This window comes from Lonchura striata, chromosome 4, assembly GCF_050655825.1.
Source record: "Lonchura striata isolate lonStrDom1 chromosome 4, ASM5065582v1, whole genome shotgun sequence".
In the NCBI taxonomy this organism is placed as follows: domain Eukaryota; kingdom Metazoa; phylum Chordata; class Aves; order Passeriformes; family Estrildidae; genus Lonchura; species Lonchura striata.
In genome coordinates this window covers 50,137,935-50,165,394 of record NC_140706.1, presented here as the reverse complement: position 1 = coordinate 50,165,394, position 27,460 = coordinate 50,137,935, and the positions used below count along the sequence as shown (strand labels likewise).

General features: G+C 40.5%; 1 protein-coding gene across 1 annotated transcript; it reads left to right on the top strand.

Annotated features, from left to right (window-relative positions):
• The first annotated feature begins 400 nt into the window (after nucleotides 1–400).
• Nucleotides 401–27,194, top strand: METAP1 (methionyl aminopeptidase 1). The gene is made up of 11 exons (XM_021550290.3): nucleotides 401–536; nucleotides 10,364–10,415; nucleotides 12,431–12,543; nucleotides 13,911–13,971; nucleotides 15,156–15,247; nucleotides 15,964–16,047; nucleotides 17,709–17,847; nucleotides 20,121–20,252; nucleotides 22,669–22,812; nucleotides 24,899–24,964; nucleotides 25,131–27,194. The coding sequence occupies exons 1-11, from the start codon at nucleotides 417–419 to the stop codon at nucleotides 25,289–25,291; spliced, it is 1,164 nt and encodes a 387-aa protein (XP_021405965.1). The 5' UTR covers nucleotides 401–416; the 3' UTR covers nucleotides 25,292–27,194.
• Nucleotides 27,195–27,460: the final 266 nt, after the last annotated feature.

Genomic DNA, 27,460 nt, shown 5'->3' with positions numbered 1-27,460 from the left:
AGGGAGAGTCCATGACCTCCCTGGGCAGCCTGTTATATAATGAGCCTGGGCAGACTCATTATAAAGAACTTCTTCCTCATGTTGAGATGAAACTTCTTGTGCTTTAGTTTATGGCCGTTAACTCCTCATCCCGTCACTGGGCACCATCCTCCTGACACCTATGAGACATTTATGAGATCCCGTCTCTGTTCTCTGGGCTAAACACCCTTCACTGTGAGGGAGGGGAGGGCTGGCACACGCCGCCCAGGGAAGCTGTGGCCGGCAGCGCTCCGGCCCGGCTCGCATGTGGCTCTGAGCCCGCGGCGCCTCCCGCCGCTGCCGCTGCCGCTGCCGCCCCTCCCTCCGTCCCGCTCTCCGCCCGCCCCAGCCGGCGGCAGCTCCGGGCGGCGGCTCCTCCCCCGTGGCCGCCCGGCAGCATGGCGGCGGCGGTGGAGACCCGCCGAGTCTGCGAGACCGCCGGCTGCAGCAGCGAGGCCAAGCTGCAGTGCCCCACCTGCCTCAAGCTGGGCATCCAGGGCTCCTACTTCTGCTCCCAGGTGAGGCTCCCCGCGGCCCAGCCCCTGGCGTGCGGCGCCCGCAGGATCCAGCTCCCCGCGCCGGCTCCCGGCCGCCCGGGCCCGGCCCGGCTCTGCCCGGCTCTGCCCGCTCCCGGCCGGCCCGGGGCAGCAGCGCCCGGCCGGGCAGCCCGCACCGAGTTCGCCCTCGGTGGCTGGAGCCGGGGAGCGGGCTGGCGGCGGGGCAGCAGCCCCGTTTCGCCCCGTGGCCGCGGGCGATGCGGGACCTCAGCGGCACTAAAGCGCAGCGAGGCTCGTGAGAGGGTGCACGGATGTTCTGTGCCTGAAGGTGTGGGTGGTCCCTGTGCTCCCCTCAAAAATAAAGGCTTAGTGAGACAAAGTGAGGACGTGCTCATCACGTTCCAGCGGGTGTGTTTCTCTGCCGGCGTCAACTCTGGAGTTGCTCGCTTTGATAGACGAGGGGAGACTTGTTGCTCTGAAAACAGATTTTCTTTAAGTTATGAGTTTCTGTGAAAATTACTTGATACTCTTCCTTTTTTTATTATTATTCCTTTTGCATTCCTAACTTTTTCTTTTTTTCCCCACTATGTCCTTTGATGTTCTGCTATGAGGGTGCCAAACAGGAAGGTTCAGGTTAGGCCACATGTCATAGGGCAGTCAGCTCCCACATATAAATGTGAGAATTGAACCTGTACTGTGGGCCACAGTGGTAACAGAGTGTGGTCCTTCAATAGAAGGAGCTGTCTGATGAGTGTTGAGTGCGTTTTTTGTTTTGGTCTTGTTTGGTTTTTATTACTAACTTTCAAAATGTACACTGAAATACATAGCCTAATCCTTTGAACTTTTTGATAATTCTATCAAAATCAGTGAGGATGCATGTGTTTAGTTCAGAGATCAACACTGGCTTTCCGTGTCACAATTGTAATTCAGAGTAAAGTCACTGAGCTTTTGTGGATAAACATAAAAAAATAATTCAGTCACTTCAGCTAGATTAATTTATTAATTGGGAAGGAATTTTTTTCTGAGTCAGGATGTAAGCTGATAGTTATGGTTTGCATAGGACTGAGGGAAAATTTCCCACGTGCTTGTGACACACCCACTGCACAGTTTCTGGTACTTTCCCCTGAAGGCTCTGTGCCCTATCCTGGGAGTCTGTGCCAAATTAGAGCAACTGCAAATCAGTATTGTTCTGACAATGCTGTATCTCTAGTTCCCACATGGTGCTTGTGGTTAACTTCTAGGATTTGCTCTGAGTTTCACATTTGCTCTGAGTGTTTTGACATGTCTGATATAAAATCATCGTAAATGCTTCATTGGTATATACAAATACTGGTTGGTGATGACCAAAACATTTGTTAAGAGAACAAGCAGGCCAATGTGAAGAGTTCCATTTGCAGCTTCACTCCCTTCTTCCCATCTCTAACTCCGCTAATTCCATATGGGATGCAGAGATTTTTGTTTTCTATATACTGAGTTAATTATTTGGAAATATCTGCTGCTCTTGTTAGGAAAAAAGGGAATTGCTGTAAATACTTCCTGGCTTGTTAAAGTAGGATGCTGGATAACTGACTACATGCTTGTAAAGCTGTCCTGCTTAGAAAATGAATAGGCAGGAATCCCAGTCAGCTCATTTCTGAGTGACTTGGGGCATGCTGTGCCTTGCTGTGCCAATCAGGAATGTGGGTAAGCACACTGAAGGTGCTTTGGAGGTTTTGGGGCAACCTGTTACAGAGGAGGACATTAGTGGCAGCATGTTATAAAGATGTGCAAGAAATGTCATGCACAGAGAGAAGAGTCCCCATGTTCATCCTGTAGCAAGGACCCTTAGCCTCTCCCAATACCCTGGGTGGGGCCCAGCATGGATGGAACTGTGCCGAGGCTCCAGCTCTCCTTGTCACCTGCTGTGTGCCATGGAGCAGACTTGCTGCAGTCCTGCCCCGGTGTCTGGCAAGCACAGTCAGGAGGGTAGGTGAGATGCTGCTGATAACCTGGCTGCCTCTTCAAATAAGCACATGGCAGGTGAAGGACTCTTATTTTCTCTGAACTTCCAGCAAGTTTCAGCTGACAGCAGTGGACTGGTTAGCATCAGTGAAACTTTTCTGGAGTTCTCTCTTTGGTGGCTTTCTTTCCATTCTGGTCTTATATGCATAAATACCTCCTAGATAAGCTAGTGAGTGGACCTAGGATGTTATTCCACCTCACACCACAGCCTGTGTTGTAGCTGGCTTGGTGCTATTCCCTACGTCTAAGGATGCATGCTTCTACCCTTTCCCTTAGTCTGTCCCTGATTCCTTGGTGAGCCATTTCTAAGGTCTTCAGAGTTTTCTTTTAAATGGAGGAAAAGCAGTGCATTAAGTGTTTCGGGGTTTTTTGCTGGTTTAGCACTGCAGGGTCATGAAACACTTCAGGAGTGTGCTGCTGAAGAGCAAGCTTGCCCACTGTGGCCCAGTTTAGCCCAGTCATAAAGTCAGCCTGTCCTTATGGAATGCACTGGTGTTAGCCAGGTGTGTGGGTGCTTCCTTTGGGCTGAGGGTAGATTAGGAGACACAAGCTGTCTGGCATCTCCTTGACAGATAAAAGCATCTGTATGTGCATGGACACTGGGTAATTAATCTGTTTGGAAGTCTACAATGGCTTTTTCAAATAGCCAAAACTCCAATCAGAGCTAAAACCAAGTTTGTAGGAATTTCTTTTCTCTAGTGCTAAGATTAAACAACCAAAAATTGTGAACTGCAGTAGGATGGTAACCATGTGAAGCCATATGTTTGGATTATAAGTTACTAACCTATCATTTGCTAACAAAAAATTGATATAGGACTGAAAGGTATAGGAGGTATAGGAAGTATAGGGCTGAGAATCCCAATGTAATGTGAAGATTGATTAAAAATTATTTTTCATGACTTCACATAGAGGATTGAAGTGAACTTTCCAAGTAGATTGCATCAAGACAATGATTTCCCTGGTGGATTTACCATTTGTGTTTATCCTTTCCTGGAGAAAAGGTGTTATTCTTCCCTGTTTGCCATGAAAACGTATGCCTCAACAACATGCCCTGGAAATGCTTAGGCTGGAGTAATTTAACATTCTCTGAGATTTCTCTGAGCCAGCACTGTTTCCTCTTTGGCTATTGGGCACCTTGGAAACTGGGTACAGCTGCTAAATAATAGTTGTGCTTGTGGGTCATGGATGGAAAGGGGGCCATGTGGCCGGGTTCTGGCCGAGCAGGGAGGTTTTGAACTGGTCATGGAGACAAGGTAAAAATGTGGTTTAGCAGCAGAGAAGCTCTTGAGGTGGTGTGTTGAACCCTGGCTTGTTTTTTCCCTTTCACTCCAAGGTGTAACAAGATGGTCTGTTCTGTTGAGGGATTCCGTCTGCTGTTAACCCTTAGTAATATTTTAGGCTAGTTAATCAAGTTCTCTTACTACCAGCTGCCTTTTTTCACTATCTTGTTTTATTTTCTTTAGAGACTTACTGCAGTGTTGTGTGTGTTTATCATCTTATGGTAAGATACAGTAATTCAGTCTATCTTCTGAATGTAGAAATCACACAGATGTCCAGCATCACATCTCAGGTGTAGAGTTTCTCTTGCTAAGATGAATTTGTTATTGTGAAATCTGCCTTACAGGTACAGTCACTTGTGTGTACATTGTGCATAGTATACAGAAAGAGTTTGTGTTTAAGAAGACAATTTGCATTTCTTTTATGTCTTCTACAAGTGGCTGAAGGATAAAGAAGTGGAGAATAGTGACTGTTCTTGAGATCTCCAGTTACCATTTTTATATGAGCCTTCTAATTGTGAATGATTCACTTATTAGTAATTTTGTATTGCTTTCCTGAAAAGCTTCCTCTTTCATGCTACTTATATAAGTGTCTTGGACAAAACAGAATAGCTTTGCTGTGGTGTGGACTAGACACTGGTACAGGGCCATTTCTCCAGCCAAATTCAACTTCTTTGTCTGAAGTCAGTGGCCTTTGCTATTTTTGTTTCTCTGAGAGTGGTGGCCATGGGTTGTATCCTAATAGTAGTTGTAACTTACGAAGTGTTACCCCTTCCTGTTTTGTGTGCCCTTGTGTTGTCAGCCCCAGGTGTATGAAGTGGTCTGGTTATGGAGTCAGAAGTGAGGACTGGGGTTATCTGGTGACTGCCATGTCACCAGTGTTTTAGGTCACCACGTCAGTGGTGTTTTAGGTGTTTGAAGGGGTAGCAGTTTCTCTGAACTGTACAGTCAGGGGCAGTGTCTCTCTTGCACTGGTGGGTGCCTCCCAATATCTCGTGATACCTCTTGATATCTGGGGTGGGGTATGACTTGTTCAGTTCCAGCAACAGGAAAGAAATGCTGTTTTGTTCTCTCAGTGAGTTTATATACAATTTACTGCTTTGAGTTTATATACAATTTACTGCTTTCTGCAAGGCACATTTTCACTGACACTCAGCCCTGGGCCCTTGACAGCTTAGGATTTTCATGGTGACAGTAATTTGTGAAAAATTGTGGACCTGAAGAGAAGAATGTTGTGCCATCTCCTGCTTTGCTGTTTCCTTTCACTGTCAATGTGCTATGGATGGGGAGCAGGGAGCAATAGACCTGTAGGAAACTATTTTTTGTCCTCTCTCACATCAGACCATAGGACATCAGTGCAGTGTTTTGTCCTTGGTTCACTGTTCTTTGTGCCTGAAATAGGCTGAAACCAGCTGCTTGGATTCAACTGCAACACATAGGAGTTTCCTCAGGCATAAATGGCACTCAACTGATACCATCGTCTAGAAAATCAGATTTCCTTCGTCAGGAAGCTGACATTCTCAATTGCCTATAAATCACCATGAATACCCGTGTCTGAGGTAAGCACCTGATTGTTGGTGAGATATGAAAGCTGAGCCCTCATGACTTTCTGAAAGGAGAACTTCAAAACTCCTGTAGGCAGACTTGCTGAGCTGGTATTCCATGTACTGACAGGATAGTCCAGTTGGAATTCCTCTGGTCCATTGTTCCTTCACTACTCTCTAAAATCAGTTGTGTATTTCTGTAAATCTGAAGAGCTGCAAAAGCCTTCAAAGGAAGGGCTTGGTCATGAGGGACCCAGGGGTCTCAGGGTAAGATGAGGTCTTAGATGAAGGAGTAAATCCATCTGCTGACACCAAGATTCTGCATGTAGGTACTGCCTTGGCTTTGAAAATCCATATTCTGAAAAGACATATTCAACTCTTCTGAAAAACTGACTATTCATGTATGCTGCTTAGGCTACTTTGGGAATTTTCTACAGAGTTTTTCAGACTGGAGGCTGTCTGGGAGCTTGTACTGCCCTAGAAGGATTTCAGCATGCTGAAAAGAATCAACTGTTTCATTTAACATCAAATGTATTAACACCTTAACATACATGTACTTATGGATAAAATGTGAGTTAATCTATACTGTATTTAATATATATATATAACTGATAGCCTGGTATTAAGCTAAATGTTGTACTTCAGAGGTTTTTTTTGGTCTTCTGTTTTGCATACCTTTAAGGTATTTGGTTAAAAATGAGTTCTCATTATGCAAAATTACATGGTCTCAGGTTAAGCCCCAGACACTTTTACATTCTAAAGGACATTTGTAAATTCTGTGAAAAAGATTGCTCAGAGTATTTTTAACTGCAGTGTGCTGCTTGGCACTTGCAGTTTGTCCGTTGCAGATCAGGGTATATATTATGACATCCAAAGAGACAGTCTGTCCTCACAGTCTTGATTCCGACTTCTTTTTTTTTTTCTGTAAAGTAGATGTTTTTTGAAATTCATTGCAGTGGCTCTAAATGATGACCATAGAAAATGGATGGGGTAATTCTGTGGAAGTTGGACACAAGTTGGCGTGCTGACAGAGGGGTAGCCAGAGCTAACTTGGAAGTGAGCCTTTCCCATGCAATGGTAGTTCAGAAACAGTCTGTCAGCATATCTTGAATTCTGTGCTGTGGTGCCTGTGTAGCTTCCTGGCCTGGCTTGGAAGGGACCTTAAACACCATCTAGTTCCAACCCCCTGCCACGGGCAGGGACACCTTCCACTAGACCAGGTTGTTCAGAGCCATGTCCATCTTGGCTGTGAGCACATCCAGGGATGTGACATCCATGTGTCTGGGTAGCTTATTTAAATCTAGTTTGTTATATCTGTGCTATACAGAGGTTTGTAGTGTAGTAATATCCTAATCTTGAGCATCCTTTTTTCCTGTGGAATTTGCAATTTGCTGTACTTTTCCACCTCTTAATCAGATTGTATGCATACATGAACTGAACAAATAAGAAGCTTTCTGTTATTATTGTAAAAATGACAATAAACATAGCAGAGTTTTTTTTTTCCCTAATTAATTCAATAACTATTTTAAAGGGCTTTGTTCTTTCAATGATTGATTAAAAAAAAACCCTTGAGGAATTTGGTGGTGATCAGTGTGTTCATAGTGAAAGTGAACCATGCTATAAAACAAATGCTGCTATGCCACATGATTCTCTTGATATTGGGTGAGTCCTTAAGGTAAAAATAATTTTCAGAAATAACACAGCTTCTACAAGGAGATCCAACAGGAATATTTTCAAATGGTAATGCTGGTTGTGCCTTTGGTTACCTTTTGATATATTCTGATGAACACCGGGTTGAACTTGTCTCTAAACACAAAACCTGTGGGATTGGCTTAAGAATGTTCTAAAGCCAGAAATGTTGTAGAAGGTTTCAATATAGTGACAGCCTCTGTCTAGAATACACATTGATATTTTTCTTACCGATATAATAGTTGTACCCAGGATTGCCCTAAACAAGTAAAGGATTACTTCTCTGCCTTTTTTTTTTTTGTCATGCATTTGACCTCTCTTCTTGTACAGTCCTCTTCAGTGTTTCCACATGCAATAGGTGAGAAAGCGGGGGATGTTAATATCAGGCATGCTAATGGGATAATGTAGTGCTTGAAATGAAACCCAGGAAGTCCTCCAAGGAACTTGAAGCCAAATTCATATTGTTCCTGTGTACTTTCCCCCTGAAGGTATTTAATGTTTTAATATATACCCATGCAGTATTACCTGTTCCTTTTTTCACTGTATCTGGAAAAACAAAATCTTTATTTTCTTCATTTTAATATTAAAAGTCACCTTGGGTATTTTTCCCTGGATTTTGTTTATTTAATCATTGAAAATTTTCTATCCTGACCTGAGTAGGGCATAGGAACACAGAAGAATTGTTAAGAGACAGGAATGGTGATAGCCAGATTGAAGTAGATGTGTCAGGAGAAGGCTCAGTGAAAAGCATAATTTTCTCCAGCAAAGACTCCAAAAAGTGGCCCAGATGGAGAGAAAGAGGAGGTTTCTTCCATAGCTTGTCAGGAAGTCTGCAGTATAGAAGGTGAGGGTGTTTGCAATGTGCAGTGGTACTTTGGGAGTGCTTTGTTGCCAGAGCTATGATTCTCCACCCTGTGAGATGACAGCTGCCATATTTTTATGTGGAACTGCCAAGGCAGAGCTCTGCAGTCATGTGCAGCAGGTTGTTGAATATAAATAATTTGTATGTACCCGGTAAGTCCAGAGCTCACAGGAAGCGTATGACTGATCCTACACAAAATAGATGGGCTGTAGGTGGATGTGCAGCATGTCTTTAGAGTGCCTTCCAGAAGTGTCAGACCAAGGCAGAGAGACTGATGGATTGAACAGTGCTTTTGTAACAGCCCCTGCTCACAAAAAACACTTTGGATGTACCGTGTGTGCCTGTTGCAGTTGATGGATGTGCACATGGTGCAGGTGTCTGGGTTGTGTCAGGCCACAGCAGCTTTGGAGCTGTGTCCCAGGAGTTCTGGCAGAGCTACTGCTCCTCTGGAGATAGAGGGCAAGTAAAATCTGGGAAACATGTTTGGGAAAACTTAGGCATATGGCAGCCTTATGCAGAATCATCTTAGGTTGTCCACAGCTGCAGGAAATAAAAAGCCAAAAAGGAGCCTCTCAAGTTATGCTACTGTCCCTGGTGCTGTGTTTGCCCAGGTTTTTCTGGTTAAGAGCCAACAGCTGTTGATGTAGGACAAATCAAGGGCATTGGAGAACATCCCCCAAAGTTTCATGGGAAAGCAGAGAATGAATTACAGTCAGTAATTGCCACAGCTGATGTATGTATTCCTTCCCCAAATACTCCTTTATATTCAAAAAAGTGGATTCTAGGTTTGCAGACTTGGTAGCTGCTCTAAGTCCTTAGCTGCTTAGTCCTTCTTTTATGCTTCAGAACAAAGACCTCGTGTTTGAAAGGGGATTAAAACCTTACTGGTTCTTCCGGTGTCCTTGAAATAGCGTTTTTAGAATTTTTTTATTACTTTTTTTTCCCTAAAGTAGGCCTCAGTTAAAACCTCTTCCTTTTCTCCCAGCTCCCCAGCAGAGACCATTGCAGTGCAAAGGTCTGTGTGTGTGTGTGTGCAGTGGGTTGTATAAATGTGACAGTAAAACCTTGGGCTGCTGTTGGAAGTGACATCCTCTTCAGTCACGGGAAGTGTTGGTTCCAGAGCTCCTGGCAGTGCAGTCACTCCTGCTGTGTGAGGTGGCACAGCACAACGAGCAGCTGGTTCTGGTCATGAGGGGTGCAGCACACACACAGCAGGGTCTCTGTGATTGTAGGTGTGCTTGTGCACTCACTGTACTGTGTGTTTGTGGGTGCACTTTGGTACTTACTGGTTGCAAGACTAGTGAGGGAGGAGGGAGAACGTGGCTCAACAGGAACAGACTGCTCAGAGCACTCAAGAGCAACCCTGAAGCAAGGGTAGAATGTTACAAGCTGGGCTCAGTTTGCAGACGTGTTGTCTTGGACTGGTTGAGTGTTGTATACTTTAGGTTGAATCAGTTGTTGGCTCTGGATGGTAGTTTTACAGTGATGATTCAGCATTAGTATTGTTTCTCCTGAAAAAAACAGTTTGCTTCCTGCCTCTTTCTTCAGAAATTCAGCTGTAATTGTCAGTGATTGGAATTAGCAATTTCTTAATTGATGTTTTGAGTGCGCATAGGCATTGATTTAGAATTTCTGCTACAAACCCAAGTAATTTGCTAATTAGCACCTTAAAGGATCACCTTTAATGCTGCCTTCTGCCATTTTTCTACTTAAATCTCTTTTCTTTCATGTCTTTTCTTCATCTTAGTCCTTCTTTATTGTCCAGCTGCTAGTCATTTCCATCGCCCTTTTGCTGATTCTTTGTTCCTTGCATGAGCTGCTCTATTTGTGCTTGGGAAGAAAAGACCAAACTCCTCCACTCCAAGCCACTCTTTGTTTTGATTTCCATTTCAACTTTCTCAATATTGCTTTTTCAATTTCCTATTTTCACTCGGTAGCTCTCATTTCCGCCCTTTAGTCTAGTTCATTAGTTCCCCTGTGGTTGTGCTAATTGGCCTCTGTTGCTTTCCTGTGCTGGAGCAGGAGGCAGAAGGGATGCAATTAGCAGGAGGAGATGGCTTGTAGGAGTTAAGGGAAGACCTTGCTGCTCACTGCAGCACTGTAAGATCAGGTACAGAGATAAGACTCTGCTTCAGTCAACCTGCAGCCACCATGGTGTTTAGTTACTCATTGAAATGATAAGGAGTCAATAATACATGGGATTATGTCAGTGTATTTCACTGCCATAGGTGTTGTCTGTTTGGCTGTGCTTTTTCTGCCTATTCTGATTCATAAACTTCTGAATGCTATGTTTTCTATTGCTAAGACTAGCAGTTACCAGCAGCATTTACTGCATATTGCTGCAAGGGTTAATAAAAACAGTTTTCCAGTTTTCTTTTAAAATACATTTGCTTCTCTATTTTGTCAGCTTGACATGTCTGTCCATGTAAATACTGCTTAAAACATGTATTTATACATTTTTGTTTGCAATTCTAGGAATGCTTTAAGGGAAGCTGGGCCACTCACAAGTTACTACACAAGAAAGCAAGTAAGTACATTACTTTTTAAAATGCATTTTCATAGTTCTTTGAATTTGTTTTGTCCTGTGCAGTGAGCTCCAGATGTCCCTTCCAACCTCTACTGCTCTGTGCTTCTCTGCCCAGGAATGGTATTGGGTTTTTTTTCCAAGATAACTGGCACTGGGTGATGCATATCTGAAATTTTGTCTGGTTCTCAACAATCTGAAGCTCTATGTAAAATTTCAGAGGCAGAGGTTCACAGAAGTGTTTGTTTCTGTTCACTTTTCTATTTACATGAATTATTGCTTGAATTGCATTGCCAGGTATATGAACACAGAAAGAGGGATGCTGAAATAAAGGGCAAGGAGAATAATAAATCACTGTTGTAAGGCAGTGTTCCTTCATAGCATTTTGATGTCTAATGCAGTCAAAGGCAGTACAGTGGGAAAGGTTCTTGCAAAGTCTTTGTGATTAGACACTTGCTGGAACACAAGTGAGTCAGAGTGCAGCTGTTCTGTACATTTTTGGGGAAAAAAGGCAGAATGCTTGTGTACATGCTGCAGCCACTGATAGAGGATGTATCATAGCCAGGATTTTGCTGAGTTCAGTTCAAGGTAATAAGAGTATATGTGTGCCCTAGTGACAGCTGGTAGCTCTAGCATAGAAGCTGAGCTACCATAGTGAAACTATGGGTTTTCACTACTCAGATAAGGCAGAATCTACCAGGAGGCTGGTAGATTCTGCCTTATGAGTAGTGAAAACCCATAGTTTAAAACTAAAGAGAGAGCAGACCTCAGTTCTGCCCCCTTGCCTCCTCTCTGCCACCACCCTGGCTATCTTCATTAAGGCTTGCTGGAAAGGGAGGTAGGATTAAAAAGAGATATGGCAGAAACTCACATCCTCAAATAATTTACCTCCTTTCCTAAAACCCAACAAAGATTCTTTTTCCATGATAAATATTGCATGGTAAATAGGTTGGAGTAGTACAGATAATTACAAATGTTTTCCTTCTTTCTGCATTACCAGTTTAGGGATCTAATAGTTCACACTTGCATTCTGCATCCTATTAATTTGTGTGAATATGAACAGCTTTGGACTTCTAAATTGTTATTTCTCAGTTTCATCTGAACTGAATGTCATTTGAACAGATGTCTCAAATGTCAGCCACAGAAGCTCTGAGGAATTGCCATTAGGGCTTGCAATGGCAGACCTTTTGCTACCTCTTCATCCTTCTGAGATAGCAAAACAGAAAACAAACAAGTTATCCGGTTATGAGTTAAAGATTAATGTTACCATGCTCTTTCTTCACCCTTGCCTTCTCTTTCTGAATAAGTACTTTTCCTTTTGGTATTGCTCAGGATCTGCTTGTTTCAATCCTTTATGTAAACACTTTCAGTTTGCCCTCATAGGAATGTGTTATTTGTGAGTCATCAGACCACGTCAGACTTGAATTTCACAAGTTTGGGACCATCTCCTAAGGTGTGAGCACTGCTTCTCCTGAACTGCAGAAGTGGCAGGACCTGCACTCTCTCCATCAGTTCTGGAGGGGTAGCAGCCTCCATGTGTTGAACCTGACAGTAGGATGGCATCCCTTCCACCTTTGGATGGTCTCCTTCCCACCTCAGGTTATTTCAGTCACTGGGTGCTAAGGGAGATCACAAAAAAGGAATGTTGCCCTGCAGTGCAGGGATGTTAATTGAAGGGATAGTGAGTGCCTCTGTAGAAACAGGCTTTTTTCCCAGGAATGAAAACAAGCACTGCGTTATAAAACTACAAATGAAGAACAACTTAATTATTACACTTCCTTTGTGCATTCAGTCCTGACATTGCCCAGTTTGCTGTTGAATAGGGTAGGAAGAATGTGAATTTGGAATGGACAATACAAAATGATAACTGCTACTTGCATATATCAGTATCTGAAATGCCAGGAATCAGATCTAGATTTATGTACTTCTAAGTCACTTTCTAGACCCCACAGTTCTCATTCTTAGTAGGACAGATGTTGCTGCTGCAACTTTTTTCCCCCTTTTTCTTATTTTTTCAGAAGATGAAAAAGCTAAGCGTGAAGTTTCCTCCTGGAGCCTGGAAGGTGATGTTAACACAAATCCCTGGTCTGGTTATCGATACACTGGGAAACTCAGGCCACACTATCCACTGGTAAGCAAGAGGTGCCACTACTCCTGCACTGCTATGTTCTGTAGCAACTAATGGACCACTCCTGACTTGATGATCTCCCACATTTTTGCTGAGAGAGGAGAGTGTCTTGATCTGAACCTGATGGCAAAGACATGCACGGCTGTCCTTATTGTGGTTCATTTTAGTTTAACTTGTTCTGTCTCCTGGTATATTTATAATTAAGGGAGTGCCTGTGAGCATCAGTAACAGGCTTAAGCTCATACCTTTTGGATGTACACTGTGGCATTTATTCAGCAAAAAAGCTACTGCTAATTCAGATTCTGTCTCCCAGCTGTTTGTTGTCCTCACCCGTTATGGAGCAGTCTGTTTCTAACAAGTTCAGGTGAATTAATATAGAATTTAGATAAATGTTTTTATATTCTATTATGTAAGTGGTTTAAAATAACAATAACCTGGTGAGTGAGCTAGTGAACAGCTGAAAGAACAGAGGTTACAGTAATCTTCTGCACTGGAATAGTGAAGAACAACAGTAGTCAGTAAGATCTTTGGTTGTGAAAGGTGGATTTAGAAGATGATGACATATAACTGTGTATATATATATATATATGTGTGTGTGTGTGTGTTATATATATATATATCTTGCACACCATACAAACGTAACTGTATTTTTAAATTGGTACAAGTTTGTACATGGACTAAGCTGAAGCTTTTTTTTTTTTACAGCAATAATGGTATTTTCTTGACACTTGTCTTTTCTAATTGTCCTGTGCTAGAAAAGCTGCCCCAGTGGCATCCTCTCTCTAGTCTTCTCCATGTTACAGGCTCACTAGAGAACTGAGCCCATGTGTGTTTGTTAGTATTGTTGGAGAAAAAGGTGTTTGAGACATTTCACTGGCTAAGTAATTTAGTTGTGCTACCTTTGAACATTGGCTTTTTTTGTCTTGTGACTGCCGTGAGACTGATGCTAATGAAATTAGGGATTTTGACTAAGGTGATGATTAGAAGTAGCAATCTTTCTAAAGAGAAGAGGGATGTATTTGGAACCAGTGCACTTGCAGTCGGGAAAGTAGAAGAAAAAATGCTACAGTAAGGCATAATACATTATAAAACCAGTTTGATTCACTTGACAATAAAAATTTGATTTTTATGAAGCTCTGCAGTTGGCTATTAAAAGTTGTATAATATGATAGCAATAGAGGGTAAAAGCAGAGTGTCTGGGATTAAAACTTGGAACTTTTGGAGTGTTTACATTGCAACTTCTTCTAAATGGACTTAGCCATATTTCACATGAAGTATTTCATATTGTATTTAATTTTGCTGTGTGACTGTTTTTGTGACTATAATAAGTGTTGTTGCAACCTAACCAGCTTTGCCTGTGATTTATTTAGACGCCAACAAGACCTGTGCCAAGTTATATTCAGAGACCGGATTATGCTGATCACCCACTAGGTAACATGAAACAAATCACAATTTTGAGTGTTATGTTTGCTCTCTATTTTCCTTTTCATTGAAAAAACCTTTAAAGCATGAAGGGCATACATGCTGGAGAAGGGAACCTCTTTTATCTGTTCTCACTTTACTACTTCTCCACAGTAACTTACTGATTTTTTAAAAATAACTGTTGCAAGTATTTTTTGGAAGTCCAAAGTTTGTAATGGGTTATCTTTCAAAGGTGTACAGGAAACTAAGAGTTAGTTAATTTACTTTTGGGGGTTTTTTTATATTAAACATACAAGTCCTAGTTCTGTTGCTAATTTGATAACAAACAGTAATCAGTTGACTGTCACAGATGAATTCTACTAAACCATGATCTGGGGCATCAGTGTATCTGTTGAAAATGTATTACTTTATAACAAAACCAAGAAAACCTTGCAGTATGCAACCCCAAAAAGAAAACTGGAGTATGAATTCCAGCTTTTTTTGAACAGAGAGGGAATGCATTCAAAATTACTTGCTTATTGGGTTGTGTTGGTATTTTCCCCTTTTTATACCAGTATTGGGGCTTTGCATTTCCCCAAAACACTGCTATGAAGTCTGTTAGCATTTTTTTAAATCTTAAGATATTCCAGAGTTATTTTTTAAAAAGTGTAAATATTAAAAAACCACAAAAGACTGGATTTTAGGAGATCGCTCATCTGTAAAGCTGAGATGACAAGATTTTGGTAGGAAGAATTTACATGTTTTTGTCAGCTGGTTGTTGCAGTAGTATAACCAGACATATTCCCAAGCTCATGTAACCCTTTATGACTGTTTTAGAATGTATAATTGTTTTCTAAGAGAAGCTGAAAAGTGCTTTTCTATGAATCAAACAACTGCCTTGTCAACCTGTTATTTAAGTTTGTCTTTTGACTAACTGGACATGGTGGTGTTGTGCAGTAAGTGAAAGGGCTTCCTGAACACGTGGGGCAGTGTGGAATTGTGGAAGACTTAGGAATTCCAATTAATCTGAATAATGATGATAATACTATGGCTTGGTGGGTTTCTTTCTTTATGCTATGATGAGAAAGTCTGTACTTCTATTGCCCTTGGTAAGCTGAGGAAGTTCCTGGATTGGATATATGTAGCGATCATCATCCTTTATAACATGGGGTTTTTTCTTTCTTTTTATAATCCTCTCTCTTTTTTCTTTTCAGGAATGTCTGAATCAGAACAAGCTTTAAAAGGAACCTCTCAAATAAAAATACTGTCATCTGAGGATATAGAAGGGATGCGAGTAGTGTGCAGGGTAAGGGGGTTTTGATTTTTCTTCCAAGATGCCTTTATCTTCTTTAAAAATCTCTAATGATTTTACCACTTCTGGGAGCACATTTGGGAGTACAAACTTTCAAACCACTTTAGAGCACTGAAAAATAGTTTGGGAAGCTTGATATTTTCTGTCTTTTTTCCTTCTTGTGAACCCAATTCCCAGTAAAGTATTTTCTAAACAGAAGGAAGACTTTCATCTGTTTCCTGCATTTTTTATAAGTAGTAAGACAATCTGTGCCTGAAATGTTTTTTCTGTTAAGAACATGTTTTATGAGAACTTTTTCCTCTCCTGGATTTGGTACTAAGAAAAAACTAAAAAGCAGAACAAAGCCCCATCCTTAACAATTTTTGAAAAAGAGCTGTTCAGTTGTAATCACTTCCTTGTGCATAGAGTCAAACTTTGAAATGCATTTAAATTGTCTGATTTAAGATTATGGCATTCAAGGAAAATGTGGTCCAAATCTTAACTGGGGTATTTTCAGCTCTCACAGAGGTGGCTGAGTACATGACCTGCAGGCATCTCAAAGTGTTTCTAGAGCCCAACTCCTCACAGCTTTCCTGGTGATCTCAATGCAGCTGTCAAAACTGGGTTACAAATCTTGCAGAGAGTAGTCCTGGCCTATTTTAAATCAACTTAAATTAAGCCAATAGATCAATTTTAAATCAGTTTTGAATTTCTAATTATTTCATTTGCAGCTTGCTAGAGAAGTATTGGATGTTGCTGCCATGATGGTGAAACCAGGAGTAACTACTGAAGAAATTGATCATGCTGTCCATTTAGTAAGATTAGTTTATTATTCTTCTGGTGTTTACAAATGTTTTTTTTTTTCCATCTCTTTATTTTTAAATTATTATTGTGTGGTTTTCTTTGTTGCATAAATTCCATTTCTTTATTTCAAACTGTTTCCCAGTTTGAAGCTGGTGGGTAGTGCAGATGGCAGAAATGTGCTACATTTCAATGGTAGGTTCAAAGTGATTTTGGAACTCCTGGGCCTCTCTCTGTATCAGTTGCTTCCATATTTCTGGCTTCAGATTTCTTCTAAGTTTCTTCACTTACCTGGTCAATTAACATTGTGTTTTCTTTCTTCTAAACCCTTTTTGCTCCACAGATACCATTATATAAAGAACAGCTTATCTAGGCCATGGACTTCTTGTACTCTGTTGGTTGACTATGACATATATAGGAGAAAGTTAAATTGTTTATAATTGGGAATCGGAACTGAGGTGCCTCAGAGAGAACTGAAACAAATAATAAAATAAAGTAAAGCAAATAAAAACAAAATAAAGCCATAGCCCAGTGAAGTGCTTAAAAAACATGCTCAAGAATGCTTCCTGCCTTAACTATCCATAGATAGTTGAACTGTGTAATTTTTTCCTTTGCTGTCTTAGCTTTATGAATCATGTAATTTGGTACTTGAGGCTACTTCTGTGCATTGTGGGAAAGGAAACAGTTTTGGTATAGTTAAGTTTGTTAGAGAGCTTTCTTTTTATCTGCATCTGCAGCTGTTGAGCCAAGATTGTGTGCTTTCATTAGTCTGGAGACTTCTGTTGAATTGCATTAAGCAGTTCAAAACTCTTAAACATCAAACTGCTACATTAAACATCAAACTACTTGCTTAGGCATAATGTCTAATATGAACAGCTAGGAATTAACATGGAGTTACCCCTCCTCAGCAGTTTATGGAAAATTTGGCAGGTTGTTGATACTGACTGATATCCCTAATTGGTATTTTGCAGTTTTAAAAACAGTATTATTTTTTTTAAATTAAAAAAAAAAAAGTAACACAATATTTTTTTCCAGTACTTTGCTCAGTATGTCGCAAAGTGTGTGTATGTATGTATGTATGTATGTGTAAGTATATATTAAATGTGTCAGTTTTTAAATTAAAAAAAAAAAAGTAACACAATATTTTTTTCCAGTACTTTGCTCAGTATGTCGCAAAGTGTGTGTATGTATGTATGTATGTATGTGTAAGTATATATTAAATGTGTCAGTTTTGCAAAAATACAGAAAGGTTATTACAGTGCAAGGGAAGCAGCCTAAGGTTTTAAAGCTGGGGGAAAACAAGTGCTAAATATTATTTTGTTTAGCTTGTGTGTCTTGCAAAAATCTTGGACTGGATGCTTAAAAGTGGTAATTGAAAATGACATTTTAAAACCAAGTAAATATTGCCATGCATTGTTTCAAACTTGAATAGCTCAGTATTCGCAGTCAAGCATGAATATGAGTAGAAACAAAATTAAAGTAGCTTCAATTTCTTCCTGGTAAGAAATGCAAGGTATAATGAAAACGTTGCCAAGAAATGCTTGAAGAATCTTATTTTCTGAAGTCACTGCTTTTCAGCCTATCATTCTTACTGTAAAGCTGTTGCACATATGTTTTTCACAGTGTTTTTCTTCGTACAAGACTTACCTGTGTAAATTGTATTTTCTCTATTTAGGCTTGTATTGCAAGGAATTGTTATCCTTCCCCTTTGAATTATTATAATTTCCCCAAGTCATGTTGTACGTCAGTGAATGAAGTGATCTGTCATGGAATTCCTGACAGGAGGCCATTGCAGGAGGGAGATATTGTTAATGGTAAGTGCTGTGAAAATTAACCTTCAGCATTTTTACCTTGTGTGCACTTAAACCATGCAGTAAGGTGAGGTTTCAGAAGCAGGTAACATCATTGGAACATCATAGCTTCTTAAGAGAGGCTTTTGTTCTCATTTACCAGTTAGGTTGTTCTCATTTACCTCTGCCCTTTACATACTTTAATTAATATATTTATTTAATAAAATAATTTCAAAAGCTCAGTCTACTTTAAGAGCTTTATAATTCTTCTACCCGGATCTGTGCATTAGTATAGTGCCTGAGTATTCCACTTGTGGGCTAGATTCCAGATGTTTCAGACTGTGTATATATAGTGAATAAAATGTGTATTGAATTATTCAACTGGGTTAGTTCCGTGTGAATTCTTGATTAGATGGCTCTAGATGCTTACAGTTTTGCTGTGCCCATGATGATTATGATGACTGTAAAGAGTCCTAAAGTGGAGGCATTGTATAGGTGCATGTTGGGTTGTAATCTTTCTAGATTATCAGATATTTAATACATATGGGCTTGTAATAATAGCTACTAAGTCTACACCTCAGTGCTGTGGGTGCCAGCCTTTTCAGAACAAGTCTCATGATTGCTGCCCCTGTCTAGGTAAGGTGTGGTCGGTTAAAAGCTCTGAACTTGTAGGGTACATGTAACAATGTATGCCAAAGTTCCTTTATTTTACTTTAATTTCAAAGATAATGCCTTTGCACAGCTCTTTATTATTGCCAGCTATTTCGGCATTGCAGGAGTCCAACCTAAGAAGCCCAACTCACAGAGTTATGGCTTGGGTTGAAACAGACCTTAAAGATCATTTGGCTTCAACCCATGTGCTGTCGACAGGAAACCAGGTTGCTCAAAGCCCCATCCAGCTTGGCCTTGAACATTTCCAGGGATGGGGCATCCACGATTTCTCTGGGCAACCTGTTCCAGTGCCTCACTACTCTCACTATAAAGAATTTTTGTTTAGTATCTAATCTAAACCTACATTCTTTCAGTTTGAATCCATTTCTCCTTCTGACTGTACATTCTTTTGTAAAAGTTTCCTCTCCATCTTTTTTCTTGGTTTAAGTCACCCCAAAGCATTTTCTTTTCCAGGCTGAACAACCTGAATTCTCTCAACTTTTTCTAATTGAAGAGATACTCCAACCTTCTAATCAGCATGGTTGGCTTCATCTACACAGTGCTCTCTGCTATTTGCGTGCCAGGGCTGTACCTCAGCCCTAGAGAACACCTGTAAGAGGCTTTAGTCACACCTTTGTCCACATTCCTGCACTTGATCAAGCTTGGAGCCTTCTGCTTTCATATGATGAGAAAGAACTGGGCTTCTTTTCTGTAAAGTATTGGCTCAAAAGCTTCTTGAAAAGGAGGCCAAAAACAGTTTACAAGGAGGGATAGAAAAGGTACCTTGGAGGGAATGTACCCAATGAACGACTAAAAGGAAGCGTCCATCTTTTATTTTATTTAAAACTTCTTAGCCTGGAAGGCATGCCAAAGTCCAAACAGATTTTTTGAACCACAGGAACATGTTATCCAGAAGCTACCAGCAAGTGATGTCTAGTTGTTGGCACCAAAGTGTTTTTTCCCCACATCTTCCTATCAAGATCGTGTTGGTCTCTCTCAGCAGCTTATGTATGATATTCTTCCAGTATTGTCATTCACTGCAGTTCCCTTCATGACTGTTTACCTGGGAGAGGATTTCGGTATGGGTTTCTTCATGAATAGCAGAGCAATAACTCTTCTAGTGGGTTTGGTGATCTAGTACCAGCTGACCGACAAAGACTTAGAAACAAAAGTTCCTGTTGTGCCATAGCAAGACAACTTGATTTGCAAAACAATGATGACATACCTTTTAAAATTTAATTTCCCCCTATAAGTGCTAGAATTAATTCTGAGAAAGTGCTATAACCAGGTAAATCACCATGGAGCAAAGAGCTTCTCTTTCCCATTTTTGTATTTACCTAAAAACCAATGCTAGCTTGCTGCATCTGTGTTGTGTTGTTGGGGGATTTTTTTTCCTCCCCCTTCTCCTTTCATTTCATTAAATCAAACTGTTCACTAGTGCAACACTAACTTATAAATTATTATATAGAATCTACAGGATAAGCATGAAAGAACTGATTCTGCTGGAAGAGTTTTCTTAGGGAATTCTTGTGAATCATCACTTCATGGTTGGAATCCCCCATTTTTACATGTTTGCTCTTTCACCAATGAAGATGCAGGAAGTGAGGAGCAGGGCACTCATTTCCCGTGTCTGCTCTTGTTTGCAGTGGATATCACCGTCTATCGCAATGGCTACCACGGAGACCTGAATGAGACCTTTTATGTTGGAGAGGTGGACGAGGGTGCCAGGAGGCTTGTCCAGACAACCTACGAGTGCCTAATGCAAGCCATCGATGCGGGTAAGGCACGCCTGCAGCACCAAGCCTTTGGTTCTCAAACGTGCTTGCTCGTATTGCCACTGCTCAGAGGGACTGCTGGTGCAGCACACAGGAGCACTGGTGTGCTGTCACCAGCTGATGGATGGGTGTTGTGTAATGCAGTGGTGCTTCAAATGGCACAGTTCTGTGAGTGGTGGCTGCAACTTCTTTTTAAATGTGGGCTGATGAGGGAAATGTATTTGATGCTGAGCTCATCTGCTAATGATACTGACATGGAAACAGCCTTTTTTTGATCATGGATGAGTAAGACATCCTTGATCTGAGTAACTTAGAGAATGTAACAAGCAAATTATGTTTTGGAAAACCCTACTTTTATAATTTGTATGGTGTTGCACTGCGAACTGGTAAGGCAAAACACTGTGTGAACACCTAAACATATCTCTTAAGCCCTACCAAACCTGATGGCTATTTCATAAAGCTAGTGATGAGCTCTTGCTTTTCTGTGGGAGTGTGCCATAGAAGACAGATCCATATCTTCCAGTACTTACAGAACTTTAATTATCTTGCTTAGTTAACAGTCAGGGCAGCTGCATCAAGATATACAATGAGATAGAAAGGTAGCTGCATGTTTAACTTGAGAAAACAAAAGAAGAGTTTCTTAAGTCCCTGGAAACACTTGTACATCTATAACTTTTATACCCTGCAGCTTCTTAATTTATAATTTAATCACTTCTTGGCCTCTAAAGATTGAAGTTTAGGGTGCTATATATAATACCCTAAGGCTTAAAATTTGCATTTAATGAAAAGTAAATGTAAATAAAAGAAATTAAAATGAACACAATTTGGGTTAATAATTTGGAGATAGCTAGTCCAGCTGGAAAGACAAAAATCCATTGGATTGATGTCTTGTGTATCTATTGTGTGATCAAGAAAATACTGCCAGGTTGGGCTGTGAAGAATAGATATTTCCTGTTTATGTAGGATTACTATTCTGAAATGACCACTTTGTTTTTCAGAGCTAAACCAGACCAGTGTGTATCTTTGGTCCTGTACTTTTTTATAGCAAGTGTTACATGTGTTGTCTCTTATCCTTTGTATCCTGGCTTTGATGCAGAAACTGTGACAGGAATTTCCCTGTGTTTGTTACAATGAGATTAAAATTCTCACTGTAAGTCTTTTTTACCAATTTTTTAGATGCTGTAATGTGTTTTAAAGGGTTTTAGACATTGCATGTGAGTAGGAATTCTGGCAAGCAAGCATCTCTGCTGTTAAAAGGGGGTCACTTCTCCCCTCTTTAAATTCTCTTAATGTTGTGCTGTTGGACCAGCAGAGCTGTAGCTGGGAGAGCTGTATTAAGAGAGAAGCAGAGGGCTCCTTGCTCCATTGAAATGAGCTGGACATGCTGTCAGGGCCATACTTCACAGCTATTTAGCACAAACACAACAGATTAATCTCATAGCCACCCTGTCCTTTTTTAATTTTTGGAGAAGCATGTATATTCCAGTAACAAGTTTCTTGTTATTTTCTGTAAATTCAGCTTTGAGGTTTCAGTTGTAGTTGCTTATATTAGCAGAGAATTGAACTAAGCTTTATGTGAACTCTGATTAAGATGGCTCGACACAACCACACATCTGGCTCCTTAAGGAACAGCATATAATCAGGGAGTTGGGAATAGTCATGGAAAAGCTTGATATTTTGTTTTAAGGGGCTCAAGGTTGTTTTTGGGATGAATCTTTACTAGCTGAATGATGAAACATTGTTGCTTTTATGGTGTTATTACTCCCTTGTCCAAGTGCTCAAAGTGATTTTCTCACACTATTTTCATGTGTTTCAAACTCTCTAACTTGTAAGGCTTCCTAAAGGGATTGTCAAAAAAGTTAAACCCGAATATGAACATTCTTATTTGCTGTAGTGTTATCACCAAGAATCTTGTCTAAGAGTAGAGATACCCATTTTCCTTGTATTTATTTTTCTAAATCTCAGTCTTTTGTGTGCATTTTTCACATAGTAGAGAGATAAGTGTATATTAAAATATAGTTCCTACATTCATTGCAAAAAGCACTGCATCTCAGGGTGTGAAAGCTCACCCTGTACTTTGAAATTCCTTTATTTTTAATGTCAAACTTTGACATCCTTTTAATGTGAGCAGTTGCATCCATGAAAGGAAGAAAGTAGTATTCTTGTGAAAAAGGCATTTTCTTCTCTCTGTTTTTTTTTTTTAATACGAGAGAGTTTCTTCCCTCTCTCAAGTTACTGAACTCACTTACATACTCAGTGGATTAAGTGACCATAGGAAGTTGCATACTGGAACAGATGGACACACATACTGGAACAGATGGACACACAAGTCATGAGTGCTGCAGAGATGGTGTTTGATGGTTAGTTGTGTTGAAGGAAAGCTCTCTAAATTCCCTTCTGTATCTCTTTAATTTTGCAGTAAAACCTGGTGTTCGGTACAGAGAACTGGGGAACATAATTCAGAAACATGCTCAAGCAAATGGATTTTCAGTGGTTCGGAGCTACTGTGGGCATGGAATACATAAACTTTTCCATACGGCTCCTAACGTGCCCCATTATGCCAGTGAGTATTTGTTCCTTTGTGCTATCCTGCAGACAAATGATTTGCACCCAATTTACTTGAGCCATCAAGTTGGCATTTTGACATTTGAGAAATAATTTTTAACTCTGAACCGTAGCATATTTTATGAACCTGTGCTTGCATTATCTGCCCGCACTAATGGCTAGTCTTAGCTCTCATCAGTACTGGGTAAATGCTCAAAGTTTTTGCCTGAATTCCCTTAGACATTCTTGTCTGACATGAACTGCCAAATGTTTCTCTCCTCAGAAGTTCTACACCAAACCTTACTGCCATTAAAGATGCAAATAAAAAGCTCTTTGAATAGTATAGATGGATGTTGTGCCTGAATATGGATCCTGTTTTTTTCACTTTTCTTTGTTTGAGTGTTGTGATTTGGTACTTCTGGAAACTTCATCTTAGTATGTGGCAGAGAAGGAATGAACATTGTCCCAGTAGTGGTAGTTTTTGGAAATGTCCATGGCGCTGCAACAATTTTTCCAGCAAGACTAAGAAACAACATCCACGGAGGCAAAGGATGGAAGGTGCAGTGCCAGTGGACAACTAAGGGCAGAGTAAACCTCATGAAGCAGTGATCAACAGTTCACACTCACTTCAGCTGTAAAGCTGCCCTGACAGTAGGACACTTATTTCCTCAGACCTGACAGGTGCCTCCATCTTCCCATCTCCTAATGAGCTTTAACACATTATGGTTATAGAATATAGTCTAGCAATTCCTGACTTTCCATGTCATCATTTCCCCAAGTTATTTTTCTGACAGTAGAGAAAATCTGTTAATTGCAGGGTAAAAGGGTATAAATTCCTGGTATGTACTTTTTGTTGTGTAAAATGAAGAAAATATGGATTCTTTGGAGGTGGAGAGCTTCTTATACCAATTAAAATCCAATTCAAGACAAAGGAAATTTCTGTCTTTCTGGGTATTTGGAACTTTGAACTTTTTTTTTTTTCCTTAATTGGGCAAATATGTCTGTTCCCAGAAAGAAAGATGCTGGGAATTTTTTCTGGTATTTTTAAATACAGAATCACAGCAAAAGCCAAGTGGAAAGATCTGAGGGATTTAACACATCTTGGCGAAAAAAGAATGCTGCTGCTTATTTCTAGCCTACTGTGAAAGGAGTTTGAAGAGCAAAAAGATAAATTTTCTAAGAAAATGTTCTGTTGCTGTTGCGGCAGCTTGATGTCTGAGATTTTTAAAGCTTTTAGGTGATTTAGACAGTGTAATACATTGATAAAATTACGGTTAGATGGGGGGGATGCAAAATGAATGCAAAATGTGTACAGCAGCAAAGTGGCTTGGAGCTAATGGTTCCTGTGCAGTTCTGGAGTTTGTTCCAGCTCTCAGGCTCAGTTACATCTGAGCTGCACTGTCCTTCCAGGTGAAACAGGACAGAGGAAATGGGCTGAAGCCTTTCTCCAGTCAAACTGCACTCCTGGAGTTATGGTGTCCATCACTTCATGTGCCTCCAGATAAGCATTTTTGGTGTATTTAACAACAAAAAGTTCCTGTGTTATTGTCCTGGATGCCTCAAAATGCTCTGCTATTTTATGTTAGCTAATGAACACAGCATTATCACTCTGGCACTGCTATGACCCCATTATCCAGGGTAATGAGGGGGCAGTGTGTCTTTCATAAATGGAATCATAGGATTACTTAATCACTGTCACATTTTACTATTTATTGAAGCTAATGGCTCAGTGCAAACAAGTAAGGAGATTCCAAGCCTTCTCTGAATATCTTACTTCTGTTGTTTTTTAATTTTGTTTTTCCATTATAGAAGTGTGCAGAAATTCCTGTATTATATTTTTTCAGTGTTTTTATAGAACTAGAGTTGAAATTCCAATTGTTGGAGAGAAAGACAGCAATTAATTTTAAGCTGTTTGAAGTAAGTATTACAGTTTTGCTGAAAAGAGCTAAGGGAAGTCTTTATGTATACATAAAAACGTGATCAGATCATCTCAGATGGACTTTTCTGACTTTACTGTGTTTCTGTTGTATTCTGTTAAGACAAGGATTCGTTCATTTACTAAGATGGTGTTCTTTTTTCTAACTTGAGTGTTTATTTTATTGCAGAAAACAAGGCCGTTGGAGTCATGAAGCCAGGTCATGTATTTACAATTGAACCAATGATCTGTGAAGGTGAGTAGTTTAGCAGGAAAGTAAAATGATTACGCTCCTTTGCTCCTAAGTAGTGATGGAACAGCATGCTGGTTCTATCCTGTAGAGCTGATAGTTTTCATTTCTCTTTGGGGGACTGATACCTGTTATTTAAAAAACTGGCAAGAAGTGATGCTTTCTGTTTTAGGTGGCTGGCAGGATGAGACCTGGCCCGACGGCTGGACTGCGGTGACGAGGGACGGGAAGCGCTCGGCACAGTTTGAACACACGCTGCTGGTCACAGACACGGGCTGCGAGATTCTGACCCGGCGCCTGGACAGCATTTGTCCCCACTTCATGACCCAGTGATAGTCCACACTGAGCAGGTGCATCAGAACGAGAAATATATATATATTTTTTGCCCCTGTACTATGCATTTTTTTAAGAGTACAGAACAGAAAGATTTCACCATTTACGTTGTTCTCAGTGATTGTAGATAAGAGGAATATCTCGAAGAACCTGACCCAATGTCTGCAAAAGCAGAGAATTTAAAGAATTTCCTACTTTCCTCCTACCTACAACACTCACGCTGTACTTTCCTTTTCTCTTCAATTATCTCTTTAGCACCTTTCTTCCAATTAGACCCACAATTGCTTCTGTTGCTGCCATGATATTAGCTAGAAAAGCGTGGGTAAGCTTTCCCACTGGGACTTGATATTTTGGGATTCAGGTTTTTTTCACCATTTCAGCGTGCCCTGTCACTCTTGGTTTGTGAGTGGCACCTGAGACTTTAAGCATTTCTTATTCCAAAGACTTGCTCTTACTTCTGCAGATACTATTTTGGGCCTTGTTTGTTTATCAGTTGAGAAGGGGGCAGAAGGGAGAAAGACATGCACATACAGGAACGGGCTACCTTTAATTCTGCCCTCATCTCTCTGCTGGTGGTGATTGCCACTGTGGGTGGCACTCTTTGTTAATGGCAGGACTTGTTTCTTTTGCTGGAGATTTGATAGGATGCGAAATTAATGAAGTCTGTCTTATATGCAGCTCCCTGGAATAAGCTGCTTTTTGGCAAAGCAGTACTTGCAGGCAGCCTCCTGCACCAAAAGCCTGGTGAAACTGATTATCAGACTTGCCTAGGTAAAGGAGTGAAACAAGAACCAAAAAGATCCCATGATTCATGGGATCCCTATGTCTGTTAACTGTGGGGCATTTTTAAAAAAGTACATCCACAGTAGCTGTGGGGGATTGGATTTGCAAGACTTACAGTGAAGTATCTCAAAACAAGTCTGAGTGTGTGAAAATGAAACATGTTCAACACTGTATTAATTTTCTTTTGGTAATTTTTAAATGGGTCATTTTCTTCCCCTTTGGTTGAATGAGTTTCAGGCTTTGGAAAGTCTTAGGGGAGCAGCTATGAAAAACTGATCTTCCTCAGACAGGGTATAGAGTGGGCAATGGTATATATACCCCTTTATAGTTTGTTAATGGGCCATGGTGAGCTGGAAACAGTTATGTTAAAGAGTGTGGATTGATTAAGCTTCTATTTTCTCTACCCTTTCTTTTTCCATGCCCATTTCCCTTCCATCATCTTTGATGTCTCTGCTGAGGGAATTTATTTTTTCTTCTGAATTGTAATGAAAAAATTTTCAGACCCCATTGTAGACTTCATCTTACACCAGTGTAACACAAGAGATACTTAATCCAACACAGACATTAAATCATACAATCATGGGCATAAAATACACCTTTTATAAAAGGTCTGGTGAATTTGTTGCCACAGATCCAAGAACATGAAGTGCTGCATACCCTTGGCTCCCTGTGGCACTGCAGAATTTAGGTGGGGGAAAGGGATTAGTGCTTCACAGAACTGGAGTAGTCTACTTCCAAATTTGCCAGAAAACATCTTCTCTGCCCTGAGTGCCTCAGACCTCTGTTGCTGTATCACTGCAATGTTTTCATTACTTTATTCATGTTTTAATTATGCAGTAAAGTGACCTGAAACGATGCACAGAGAGCGCATGTGCGTGTGTATGCGTGTGTGTGTGTGTGTAGAGATTTTTAACAAAACAGCCTGTAGTACTTGAGTGGGATTACCTGTGCTGAATGAACTGTGTTGAGGAGATGCCTGTCCTGGAGGTTTGCCCACCATATCCTTCACTTGAATGGTTACAATGGTCTTGACTTTTCTATGTGTGTGTGTATGATGCGTGGGGTGGGGGGCTTCATTTTTGGTCTATGAAATAAAAGTTGCAGCTGCTTTTAACAGAAATAACTTTTTGTCTTGTAATCCAAACCCAGACATAGAATTTTCAATTACATCCAGATTTGCTTGCAGTAGTGTAAGCCCCACTGGTAGATGCATGCAGCCAGTTAGAACTCACACTTAAACCCACACACATGCCACCTGGATACCTCTTTGTTGTTGCACTGATACAACCAAATTTTGCACATTTTTAATGCAGGTAATCTATGATGCTATGCATTTCTGTCTATAAACTGAAATCACAGCATGGTAACTGCTTATAGTGAGTTCAT